This window comes from Zingiber officinale, chromosome 4A, assembly GCF_018446385.1.
Source record: "Zingiber officinale cultivar Zhangliang chromosome 4A, Zo_v1.1, whole genome shotgun sequence".
Taxonomy (NCBI): domain Eukaryota; kingdom Viridiplantae; phylum Streptophyta; class Magnoliopsida; order Zingiberales; family Zingiberaceae; genus Zingiber; species Zingiber officinale.
In genome coordinates this window covers 126,718,861-126,731,436 of record NC_055992.1, presented here as the reverse complement: position 1 = coordinate 126,731,436, position 12,576 = coordinate 126,718,861, and the positions used below count along the sequence as shown (strand labels likewise).

The 12,576-nt window shown below is 33.8% G+C and overlaps 2 protein-coding genes and 1 non-coding gene across 4 annotated transcripts; 1 reads left to right on the top strand and 2 right to left on the bottom strand.

Annotated features, from left to right (window-relative positions):
• Nucleotides 1-3,163: 3,163 nt before the first annotated feature.
• Nucleotides 3,164-3,235, bottom strand: TRNAH-GUG. Its single transcript has one exon. It is a non-coding gene; the product is annotated as a tRNA-His (tRNA).
• A 420-nt stretch (nt 3,236-3,655) lies between these two features.
• On the top strand, nt 3,656-8,568 carry LOC121971050 (ras-related protein RHN1-like). Its single transcript, XM_042522129.1, has 8 exons — nt 3,656-3,835; nt 3,912-3,989; nt 4,100-4,267; nt 4,394-4,442; nt 4,521-4,594; nt 6,074-6,167; nt 7,626-7,726; nt 8,324-8,568. Exons 1-7 carry the CDS (start codon nt 3,797-3,799, stop codon nt 7,724-7,726), a joined length of 603 nt encoding a protein of 200 aa, XP_042378063.1. The 5' UTR covers nt 3,656-3,796; the 3' UTR covers nt 8,324-8,568.
• Nucleotides 8,569-8,908: 340 nt separating this feature from the next.
• LOC121971049 lies at nt 8,909-11,215 on the bottom strand. Of its 2 annotated transcripts, none has more exons than XM_042522127.1 (6): nt 10,940-11,215; nt 10,465-10,530; nt 10,266-10,370; nt 10,087-10,180; nt 9,673-9,811; nt 8,909-9,269 (listed from the first exon to the last, which is right to left on the bottom strand). In XM_042522127.1, exons 2-6 carry the CDS (start codon nt 10,483-10,485, stop codon nt 9,200-9,202), a joined length of 429 nt encoding a protein of 142 aa, XP_042378061.1. In that variant the 5' UTR covers nt 10,486-10,530; nt 10,940-11,215; the 3' UTR covers nt 8,909-9,199. The 2 variants fall into 2 exon arrangements, with proteins under 2 accessions (XP_042378061.1, XP_042378062.1); XM_042522128.1 differs by having other exon boundaries at nt 10,266-10,364.
• Nucleotides 11,216-12,576: the final 1,361 nt, after the last annotated feature.

Here is a 12,576-nt window from a genome sequence, read left to right as displayed (position 1 = left end):
TATATTAAAAATTATATAAAATAAAAAATAAAAATTAATAAACAAAATTAATTAAAAAATAAAACTAAATAAAAAATAAAAAAATTAGAAAAATATAAGTATTGATGAAAAAATAATAAATAAAATTGATTAAAAATAAAATTGAAAAAAAATACAAGTATTGATGAAAAAAAATAATTAAAAAAATTGATTTTAAAATAAAACTAAATAAAAATTAAATAAAATTGAAAAAAATACAAGGAAGAAAGAGGGGTATAAATGTCATTTGAAAGGGAGATAAAATATGAGGGAGAGGGATTGTTTTTTTTGTTGGGGGGGGGGGGGGTAATTTGCTTTAAAAATATTCTTATTAATTAACTATAACTCTAATTATGACAATTATAGAGAAAAATACTCTAATTCAGTTAAAATTATAATATATGCAATATTATTATGTTAAAATATTTTACCAACTTAATATACAATTATTTATATCTAATCAAATTAGCTAGCTGTGTTTGAGAGGAGGAGAGGGAAGGGGAAATAAGGGAATGAGAAATTTTGATCCTTGTTTGGAATGGAGTGAGTTAAGAAGAGGAGGGGAGAAAAGGGCAAGCTTTTACCCCTTGTATGCTTATAAATCGGCACAATTTCTTATACCTTGATTTGGGTGTAAGGAAGGAGAAAGGAATTTCAAAAATATTTTGTTTCAATTTTATCTTTATTTTAACATTTTAATTTCCAAATAAACTTATATGTTTAGGTATCTCATCTTTATGTCGTCGCTCCTCACGTAGCGCATGCTATCATCACCCAACATCTAACCGCTCGCACTCCACAATGTTAGTGCCCGCCCTTGCTGTAAATCTCTTCGAGAACAAGAACAAATAACCATAATCTTCTTCTTCTTCTTCTCCGAGAACATGGACTTGTCCAAAGAGCATGAGTTGTCTTTTTTAGGACCTTCCATATCCTAGTTTTGTTGACGGATGACTCATATCTGAATGAAAGTTAATAAGAGGGATGTCATGAAAGAAAAATCTATTAAGATTTTTTTATAAGAGAAATTCTGTTAATCATAACAGAATTCTATTATAATTTTTCGTAATAGAATTCTATTACGGTTTTATCAGATCTAGGATTTTGGAACTACTTATAGGGATCATTGTAAACTTATTATATTATGATAATCATTGAATATGATTCTCTTGTATAGAAATAATTTTAATAAAGTTTCGGCCATTTTTGTAGAGTTGACACGCCGCCGAACCATGATAACTCTTCTTCTTCCTCCTCTTTTTCTTCCTTTTCTTCTTCTTCTTCTTCCTCATGTTTGATCTTTCTTGTGCGTCTTTATCTCGTTGCTCAGCGCGATCTCTTTCTCTCTTCCTCTTTTTCTACTTTAGATGTTGAGAGGTGTTGCCCCTCTATTTGCGCAACAATTGGTATAAGAGTAATGATCTAGATTAGATATCATACAAGATGACCTTTAATGAAGTTGCAGGAAGACCCTAAGTAAGCCAAGGTGACCAGATGTTTGCGAGAAGGCCCAAAGCATATCAGAGTGACGGGATATTCGAGGGGAGTCTCATAATAGGTCAGAATGACCGGATACTCGCGGGAAAGCCTGGAGCAGGTCAAGGTGACCCGATGCTTATGGGGAGGCTCAAAGCAGGTCAGAGTGACCAGATGTTCTTAGGGAGGCTCGAAATAGGTCAAGAATGATCATGTCAAGGTGACCGGATGCACGCGGGAAGACCCGGACCATGAGAGTAATTGTGATCCTTAGTTTGAGAAGAGGATTATTGGGGATGCAATCAAAATCTCACATTGAAAATATGTGAAAAAAATTATAAATTTAAAAGAATATAAGATATCTCTATTAATATGAAACCTTTTAAGCAAAGTTAAAAATAAAAATATCAATTACTTGCAGAATTTTAAAGTTTTCCATATGTCCTTTACTATAGTCCTATATGTTTAATGGACTATATTTTTTTCACATGTAGATTTATTTTCAAAAGTGAAAGTATTTTTATAAATTTATAAATTTAATCTTTATTTCCCTCTCTTTCCTTAAAAAAAAAAAAAAAAAAAAAATTAACACATTATATTGATGGACCTTTGCTCTTTCCCAATTAAGAGAAACATAAATACTTTAGTTCCTCTCATTTTCCCTTCTTCCTCTCCCTTTTCTTTCCCGTTAATGAACATTTTCTTACCCCATCCAAACATAGCCTTAGTGGCTGGGTATCTCTAGCGTCAATTTTCTATGATTTTCATTAATTAAATCATATTTGGACCACAATAAGTTTTATATTCATTTGATTCAATCAAACTGACAAAAAAAAAAAGAAGCAAAACTCTAACAAAATGGAAACTGAAAACCTAAAAACAAAGTGATTAATTGATCATTTTGCAGTGAAAGAACAAAGTTTGATGGTGATTGAGAGTTGGAGTTGTGTCTCCATCGAGTTCAATTATTTGATCACAAGTGTTGTTTTCTTTTAAAGCGATGTGTGATCATCTGCATTGTACTGCTCTCTTGGCTGGTTTTCAAAAGAATATTCTACAAAATCTTTACTTTTTTTTGGGTCCATCTTAATGCATCATGGTAAGCTAAAGATTCATTCATGATGATACAATCAACAAATAAACATTCCTAGAAAATGTTAGATCACTGTAAGTCTGTAAATAAACCAAATGTTGGGTTTCAGGTAAATCAGAAACAAATTACTTAGGTTTTACAGAAACTTACAAACTCAGCTCATGATAGATTGTGAATGGGGCTATCAGTGATATGATTCATACCTTACTGGTACTTGATCTATCGCTGAACAAAGAAAGAGTCCATGTCAACAAAGGCAGGGAAGGAGGAGAGCTCCGTAAAAGCTATTATAAGAACTCGGTATCTATCTCAGATTTCGACCGTTTTACATATATATATATAGACTAAACTAAGCGCGCCAACCCAGTTAATTAAACTGGACCGGGGCTCATTTTTACGATACGAAAGGCCGAGTTCATGGAGGCGTCGCCGGAGATGTAACCGCCGGCGGAGAGCGTGGCAGTCCCTTGAGAGAGGCGTAGCGGAGGGATGCCTTTAAATAGGCTGTGAGATATGCCCTGCGATTTTGTTTTGGATTTTTAAAAAAATAAATGAGAAATAACGCATACAACAAAATGTGGCTGCTGGGATTCGAGCCCAGGTCTCTACGGCCACAACGTAGAATTCTTACCACTAAACTACAGCCACTTTGTTATTAGTGTTTCATATGTTTATTGATATTCTAAAATAAATAGAAAAAGTTGAATAAAGAAGATATATTTGTAAATCAATGTGACAGCGGTGAATCTAGCAGTGGCCCATATCAGGATCCGCTGTTTACCTTCTTGTACAAACAAACCCGTAGCTTCACCATGATTGGAGGAGTCCACGGCCCCACAAACTTAACCGACAGTGAGCCAAGTACGAAGAGAAGTCTGAGGATCCTCTGGCTCTGAGGCATTCAGGATTTTAGCCTACAGTTGATATTGCCGGATAGTGGGATGCCAAATGTCAAAGGAAGACTCGTAGAAAACCTGTTTCTTATTTGATGTAAACAGCTGAGTTTCCATGACGGGCCCTCAACGGAACGTTTACTCAACGTCGCGGTCAGTATCGCAACCAGCAACTTATTTTCTAATATAATGAAACGCGTCTGGACTCGACTCGCCTCCGACACCGCGTCTTTGTTTCATCGGCGATTGTGAAGCGAAAAATCGTTATTCGATTCGTTTCGATCCGATCGGAGTTGTTCTTGATCCCCTCGCGGTCATGGCGACGATCGGTAAAAACAGCATCAACGCGAAACTCGTGAGTCAAACTCTCCGATTCCCCTTCTTCTGTGCCTTGTTTTCGCATCTGAACTCCGGATCTCCTTCTACCGAAGGTCTTGCTAGGCGACATGGGAACCGGGAAGTCAAGCCTCGTTCTTCGGTTCGTCAAGGGCCAATTCTTTGAATTCCAGGTTCTGCTTGCTCTAGTGTGGTGTTTGAACCATTTGAAGTTGAAAGTTGAGGGTTTTATGACTGTTTTGTTTGTTGTTGTTGTTGTTGTTGCAATTTGAATTGTTTACAGGAGTCCTCTATCGGGGCGGCTTTTTTCTCACAGACGCTGGCGGTGAGCGATGCGACGGTGAAGCTTGAGATTTGGGACACAGCGGGGCAGGAGAGGTATCACAGCTTAGCGCCCATGTATTATAGAGGAGCATCAGCCGCGATAATTGTGTATGATATATCAAGAATGGTGGGTGTTATACTGTCCTGGTTCTTTCACTGATAAATGTGCCAGGAAATTTAGGCGGATGAATATCTGTTTGTTCCTGCTTCTTATCGTGGGTTTCTTATCTCTATTTTCTAATTCTGCGTTTAGGATTCATTTGAGAGGGCTAAGAAGTGGGTTCAAGAGCTTCAGAAACAAGGTAACCTCAAGGTGGATCCTTTGAGCTTTTCCAGTTGGATTTATTACCAATTTAATCTATCGAGGTATACAATTGTAGGTAATCCTGATATGGTGACTGCTCTTGCGGGGAATAAATGTGATTTGGAGGAGAAACGGAAGGTTCCAACGGAGGCAAGTTCTAGTATTATGCTTAGTAGTTATTCTATCGAGCTTAATTTTTTTTATTATATTGGCAAGATGTCTCTCGTGTTGAATGCACCTTCGGTGTATTTATTTTCTTATTTTAAGTCCGGTGGCACTATGTCAGTGTTATGCATAGTAATTCTTATCAAGTTTGGATTTCTGACTAAATTGTTAGGATTTCTCTATTGTTTTTAATGCTTTTCAGTGTTGCTGTAGACAATTGGTGCTCTATATTATGCATCAAACTATTGTAGGCCCCATGTCAATATTAACTTGCTTGTAGCAATGGATGTGCTTACTTGGTAGTTTTATAGATAGAGTATGATGTTGAACTTGCATGGTCTGTTACTACTATGAGAAGCTGTGTGCATGCATGGATCTTCGAACCATGGATTGTTAGCAAGCTTAAAACTGTTAAAATTCTTTATCAGCCACTAATATAAGTTCACTTGATTGCCTTCCTGCTAGAAATTATTGGGGAAAGGATTTCCTCGTTCATTTATCCTATATTTGTTATTCTGATTGTTAAATATAAAATACTCTGCATAATTTTTTCCCTGTTTTTCTTAAAGAAATCTGTTGAAGCTCAATGGGAAGCTTGAACAAGCTGCTGTAGCATGTTATGACAACCAACTCCTTCGTGCAATTGACTTTGATTAATGCTGTGACCAAAGTAATTTATTTTTTTAATCTGGAACCCTAGATTTCTACCTCAACTCACTCAACCAATACTAGCCTTTGTTGTAATTTACCTCTACTTATTTGTCTATCTAACATGTACACTTTGGTTTTCTACTCTTCTTTATACTGAGAAAACAGTTTTACTTTCTGGCCTGGACTTTATGCAGCTCCATGAAGAAGAGACTTAAATTACTTGGATTCTAGATATTTTCTTGTTGTTTAATTTATTATATTTATTCTAGAGCTTCAGGCTACATGCAGGAGATGCAGGAACTGGAACTCCAGATTAAGCCCTTCACCTGATCACTTCTAGCTTATTTGAGTTGTTCAAGAGACTGTCTTTTGGAATTAGAAAACTGAGTATTTTAAGATGCTAAACTCTCAAGTAGATACTAGGACATCCTTTTATAAGTAATTACTTTTCACTTCTGCAATATGAATTTAACATGTTCAGATTCTGTAATGCTGCGACATTTAGAACTCAACAGTTTTTGGTTTTTCTCATTTTTCATTAACCATAATGCAGTTACATCAACAATTGTTTGGAATTGTTTATTGGATTTGTGTAATGCACAATTTTGTTCCATGACTATTCTTCCACTTTTGACATGTGCCAACAACGGGTCGGGATACCGTTGCATTTGATCTTTTCATAGTTATTTTTCGTAATATGCTTCCTTTTATGTGTCCAATCTACAAAATGTTTCCAAGTTCTTGATCAGCAACAAGTTTATAAACTTTCATTCATAAAACATGTCACAGAGGCTTTTCTTCTCTGCATTGCAGGAAGTGAAGGCATATGCCGAGGAGAATGGTCTTTTCTTCATGGAAACCTCGGCTAAAACTGCCATCAATGTGAATGACATATTTTATGAAATAGGTACAATCTTTGTTATCTTATCTTTCTACTTGTGATGGATGAAGCTGTTAGCTGTATGGTATGCTCACCTATAAATATAATTAAGACTTTGGGTTTGTGTATTTAGGTGAGAATTGAATCTCACCAGCTTCATGTTCTCATAATCAAGTTTCATCTACATAATAATCTTGTAGATGATAGTTGTTTTATTTGACAACAAATCATGTTCGATACTTGTGGCATTGCATTGTGTTAACCGGGTGTTCTACAAGTTGTTCTAAAATATATAAGTAATGCACTGATGTAAGATACTAAGATCCATAGCAGATGTCAAGGAATTGTATCATATTTTTTTATTTGATCTTAATAATAATGTGTCTTGTAGCATTTCCTCACCCTATGAGCTATGTAGGACATGTATTAAATTAATGGCCTTGTGATGAATGGTGGTGATGGAATTTCATTGATCATATGATTCAAGTATTAATAAATTTGAATGACACCTTTCTTTACTTTTCATAGAATTGATCGCTTGGATGGCATTATGTTGGCATTCAGACCTATGTTGTGCTAAGGCAGTATAGATGCTAGATACACTCATTCACCTTATTGCATCTACTAATTCAGTATTTGTGCCATCATGAGGTTTGCTAAAAAAAACAAAATCCTTTTTTCTAACAAGATAGTAGAATTTTGTTTAATATCAAAAATTTTAAAATAGCCTCACAACAAACCGAAAGCTATTATTTTCCTCTCTGGTTTTATTTGCCAGATCATAGGCAAAACAATTATCTCAATTATCAATGTAAGACGAGCATTTGAGAGTCTCAAATTGTGAATAGCCTTTTACAATATTTCTTAGAACCAAGGATAAGATATTTACCCTGCCAAATCATGATACCATTTTGATAATAGAAAGCAGAATGATGTTCCTATAATTTTCTTCAGCAAAATGTTATGTGCACATGGAATAACTCAGCGTGGAAAATTCCATGGCCTGAAGCACGGCTAATCAAATCCAAAAAAGAACCAAATATTGAATAGCAGAAAAAAAATTTCCATGTCTTTGAACAATTCTGTTCAGAGGATGTGTTTAATATCATCAGCTAGTGCTTGAATTTTTATCGTGGTTTAAATTTTAGCAGCCACTTCCTGTCTTGAATTGAGTGTTTATTTTGATTTATGCTACTTCTAATTGATGGCATATCAATTCTAATTGGGTTTTCAAAGGAAAAAAAATGCTTATATTTCTTCTACGCCAAGTCCATGTTGCTTAAAGTCCTTTTGTCATCAAAACTTGGGCCATGCTCTAATTCTTAAATATATTCATTCTACTTGGTTCAATATTCTAATTGCTGAATTTTATAGATACTCAAAAACTATTATTTCTTTTGCAGTTTAGTTTCTCTAAGCTTCTTTACATTTTTCTAAGTTTTACATCAATACTAATTAAGAGTAATTTTGTAATGCTGCTTACAGCAAAAAGATTACCCCGGGCTCAACCAGCTCAACAGCCAGCAGGAATGGTTCTTTCAGATAGGCCAGCTGAACGATCAACAGCTTCAACATGTTGTTCTTAGGTGTGAGCATCATTTTCTATTTCACAATAATTTTTCAGTTAGGTTATCTGGTCATGGAATAAAAGTTATCTTAGATACGTCAAGCATGTACAAACAAAACTTACAAGATTATGCTTGAAAGAGAAAATTAGAATCCATAATGAAAATAACTGGTGCCTTCATCTTTGACATCGCATCCTGTTTTAGTATTAATTCATTTGTTGCTGACAATAAAGTCAACCCAATGTCATGACTTGAATACAACACAACTACTCATCTGCTAACATAAAAATAGGCTGGTATTTCAAATATTTTGGGGCTGTCTCCTGGATTTTATAACTCCCCTGAGTTCTGACAATCTTATGATAGTAATGTAGGTCGTTTAGATACAACATGACCACCATGAAGATACGCAATACAAAAGTTGTGACGTGAAAGATATTACATATTATGAACACACATTTAGGAACTTCAACCAATCTATATCATATAAATTAGCTATAAAAAGATATTTGAATATACATCATGTTTTAATTTTCAATAGTGTCAATCCTTATTCCTGATTAACTATATTTCAGCACTTTCTTCCTTTTATAGATTCTCCATTTACTTTTGCAGGTTATTTGTAGTTTATTATGGAAGTGAAGGTTATTAAATCGGTGGAGATGCAACGAGTCTATTCATGAATTCCCTACCCCCAGCTCAAGGCATTTTAAACTTCAATTGCTTGTTTGTAGACCATGTAAATTTGCATTGTTATGTACTTTCTGTCATGATACTTGTAATAGTGTGTCCAGTCACATTCCAAATTGATGGAATACTACTGATTAAAGTATTGAACACTAGTATGTTTTCTGTTCTTATTCTCTTCTGGTGTATATTATCTAGTTGTTGTAACTAACTAGAACATTGGATGCCTTGGTAACAAGGCAAACACTAAATCATAGCGTCTCTTCTTCAGGCATGATCATATAGTTTTACCAAATCAGATTCTGAAAAGTTTGATTCAATTGGAATTATATTGTACTATGTCATATTTGTTAGTTTATATATATGGAATCGTCGAGCAAATTGATGGTATCATGTCATTGGTATTGACGCTTTGCACTAAAGTATGTCTCCAGGTCTTTTAATTTTAGAACATAATGACCTGGTCCTGAAGAATCTTTGGCAAAAACTGCTTGAATTTTGCTGCTCTTCCAGTTTTTGGTTTCTAAATTTTTGACAGGAGAATAAAAATGCCATTTCATTCTACAAGATTTAGTCTGCTGCATGAACTTAATTCAGAAACATTTCTCAATCCAAGCCACTGCATTCTATTTCATGAAAACAATTTAAATCCATTCCATTTCAAAACTTCATAACTAGCCACTCATTGTTCATACAAAAAATACAGATAGTCCTCTGTTGCTCTAGATACTCCAGCCACAGATATCCGGTATGGCTTACTGATCGAAAATCATCTAGACAGGGCGCTAATGCGCAAGTGCTCCATCAGGAATGACTTTGTCGGTGGTGTATAGCAAGCGTGAAATATATAAGAATCATTGTGCCCAAGCTAGACCTGAAATATTACAAGAAAAGAGAGAATTTTATACACTTTAAATACACAGGCACAATCGTATAGAAAAGAAATGAATATTTATATGCATAAATCAAAGTTTTAGAATTGAGATTGTTTGATGGAAAACAATGAACTTTGAACAAGATCACATCATAATTGAACTCGTTTTTGTGTTATCCATTTTTAGTTTCTAGATTCAGGATGATTTTGCTAAAAGACTACAAACAATGGAATAAAAATTTCGGCATGGAATGAGATCAACTGTTCAAGACTGATGATAAATCTAGGCAGACTATTGGTTAGAACACTTCGTGCTTAATCAGTAAGAAATTGAAAAGATAGGCATACAAGATCATGTGAAAAATTGTAGATTTGAACGCACATTGAAATTGGCGATACTTACAAAGAAGCAAAGAGGAGAAGGATTCTCCTGGGATTGATGGTCGTTAAGTGGTTCAATTTCCTTAGCCTTGCATCGCAAACATCAGACATAGCGTTCGGCACTGAAGATTGTTTAAAATGCTCCATTTGAGAACATGCCACTGTCAAGGAAGAAACAGATAGTTCATTCTTAGATCTAGTCTTCAGACCATTCAAAATCATGAAAAAGTTAAGTGAACCATCATATTTAATCATATTCAAAATACAAAGCTTCAATTCAAACATCACATGCAGTGGAATATTGGAACAACAATTAGCAGCTACTTCACTTGTCTTTTGCAATCTTGATGTAATATATATAATCACAGACAGAAACTAAAGCATCATCCACCTCATTTAGATTTATTTTTATCCTCAAATAGCATCAGTAGGTAACCTTTAATAGAAACTCTTTTGGTTGCATCATCTGCATCTTGCTCTTCACCGTTTCGCTTTTCCATCCGTGATGATCCTTTACGAGACAAAGCTTTCTGCGCGGAAAGACAGCCTCACTTACAAGATACATTCAGAAACTAACAATTCAAGCACAATCAAAGCAGATGGTAGATTTATTACAGTCATTTTGGGGCTTCCGGAGCATTTGTCAGATGACTGAGTAAGGCTCTCAATATCTAACACTACACTTTCTGTTTTATCGGAATCTTTAGCATCATTCTGCGACTAATTGAAATATTACTGAAAAAGTGCTAATAGATGTATGAATATCCAATTAGGAAAAGTATCTTTTTTTTTCTTGTTTAGAACAAGAATCTACCTGCATCAAAATACCCTCCATTCAGATAGTTTCAATGATCTACCAAGAAACAGTCAACAAGTATCACTGCAAAGTAAAAGCTCCATGAGATTGGATCTCAAATAGCCAATGTGAGCTTGTTTAATCAAACTGTTGATAAGTTAATAAACCTTAGTTGCTTAGTAGATTAAAGGAACGAAACTGCAAACGGAAATGGCAGATTTTAGGGAAGAAAAGAGATTTCTAACCATCAACACAATCAAAGGGCAGATTTTAGGGAAGTAATCCCTTTTCTCTAAAAACAAAACATCGACAGAAAAACAAAAAATCAAAGCAAAAGCAACTCGTTTTGAGGGGGAGAAATCCTCTCCTTTTTTTCCCGCCTACAAGAAATACTGTGCAGAAATCATAAATCGCTTCCACAAAACCCTTATTTTTTCCCTTACGGAGAGCAACATTTGTACAAGAATACAAGAAAGGGAAAGTAGATCGTAACCAGGAGCGGAAGAGGAGGAAGAAAGGGGAAGTGAGCAGCCGTCGCGAAGTGGCGGCTCTCTCCTCTTCAGTTTGAGGGCGATCGCCGACGAAGAACAAATGCGAGACGATCAAGCCCTTTTCTAGCCATTGTTCCTCCTCAGGAAACGAGAAAGATGTGTCAGAGAGCACCGCAACAAAGCAACGAGTGTCCCGAAGAGCGAGAAAATGAACCCTTCGCCGATGCTCCGCTGCTGTCGCCAACTTGCCCTTTTAACAGCGAGCGTTTCTATAAAAAGAAGCTGCATAAAAATTAAGTTTTACCAAATATACAATTTTAAAAATTTACAAACGATGCGATTCTATTTTTAAGCTAAGAATAAAATAATAAAATTAATTCAATAAAATTCAACTCACTGTACAAAAATTATTTTTAAAATTTTCCAAACAATTGAATAATTCTTCAAAAATTTCAGATAATCAAAAATAAAATAGAATACTGATTCCAAACAGTCAGTTATAGATCTAAGTAGAAAGTGATAATGATATATTCAGTTAGGTTTATTAAATTTTTTCATCGGTCATAAATAGATAATTTAGAAGGTCAATATTCTTTAATTATGAGAGTTATTTAAATTACATGAGGTAAGATAAATTATACGATTATTTTTATAATCGATTTTTTTTTTAATTTATTTTTATAAGAGTATGCAACCGGACAGCCAAACAGTGAGTTATAGGACAATCATGAACTTGTCTGTTGCAAGTCGCTTAAATCAAAATTATCACGGATTCTCTGCACGTGAATGATGATTCCCTAGTAAAAATATAAATAAATAAATGAATAAACCATTTAGTTACATTGATTAAGAAGGATAATCTGTTAATTTCATCTCAATCCGATGAATAATCTTATATTCTATTTGAAAGAAATTTTTATATTCAATTCTAATAAAATAGATATTTGAATATAGATATTTTAGGTATAGATATAGATATAGAGATAGATATGGTAAAATTTTATCTATATTCTACCCGATATCCTTTATATATATATATATATATATATATATATATATATATATATATATATATATATATATATATATATATATATAAACTTTAACTCGCTTTTTGTCTAAAAAAAACCTTAGTTTGTTTCTTTATCTGTTTATCAACACGTATCTATCTTCTTTTCTATGGGAAATATTCATCCAAAGAGCTCGAGACAAGGAAGAATTGATACATTGAAATATTTTTTTAAAAAAATGAGAATGATAAAGAGTAATAGAAGGATGGGTAGAATATGGATATCTGAAATTCCGATGGGTATGAGAATGAGTATGAAAATTAAATATCCGATAAATATAAAAATAAATATGAATATAAATATAATAAATAAGAATAAATACGAAAAGATATTAAATCTTACTTAAATCTTAATCATTATCCTCCTTAGTCAGATTTAAGGGTTTTATATTATTCATATTCATCCCTAATTATTATATTTATCTTTATACCCATATGGTATCTTTAATTTTCATTCTTATTACTATACTATTTAAGATCATATATTCATACTTTATTTATCATCCTATTATTATCTAATTTTTTTTAAAAAAAATTATTTCAATATTCTCATCTCGCACTCCTTCATGA

Bases quoted from the DNA above. Each gene is read 5' to 3' on its own strand.
- LOC121971049 (XM_042522127.1), bottom strand. From the start codon at position 10,485: ATGGAGGGTATTTTGATGCAG. The intron at 9,812-10,086 runs GTTACCTACTGA...CTTCCTTGACAG, and splicing joins CAAAAGAGTTTCTATTAAAG to TGGCATGTTCTCAAATGGAG. The intron at 9,270-9,672 runs GTAAGTATCGCC...GTAATATTTCAG, and splicing joins CTTCTCCTCTTTGCTTCTTT to GTCTAGCTTGGGCACAATGA.
- LOC121971050 (XM_042522129.1), top strand. From the start codon at position 3,797: ATGGCGACGATCGGTAAAAACAGCATCAACGCGAAACTC. The intron at 3,990-4,099 runs GTTCTGCTTGCT...AATTGTTTACAG, and splicing joins GCCAATTCTTTGAATTCCAG to GAGTCCTCTATCGGGGCGGC. The intron at 4,443-4,520 runs GTAACCTCAAGG...ATACAATTGTAG, and splicing joins TCAAGAGCTTCAGAAACAAG to GTAATCCTGATATGGTGACT.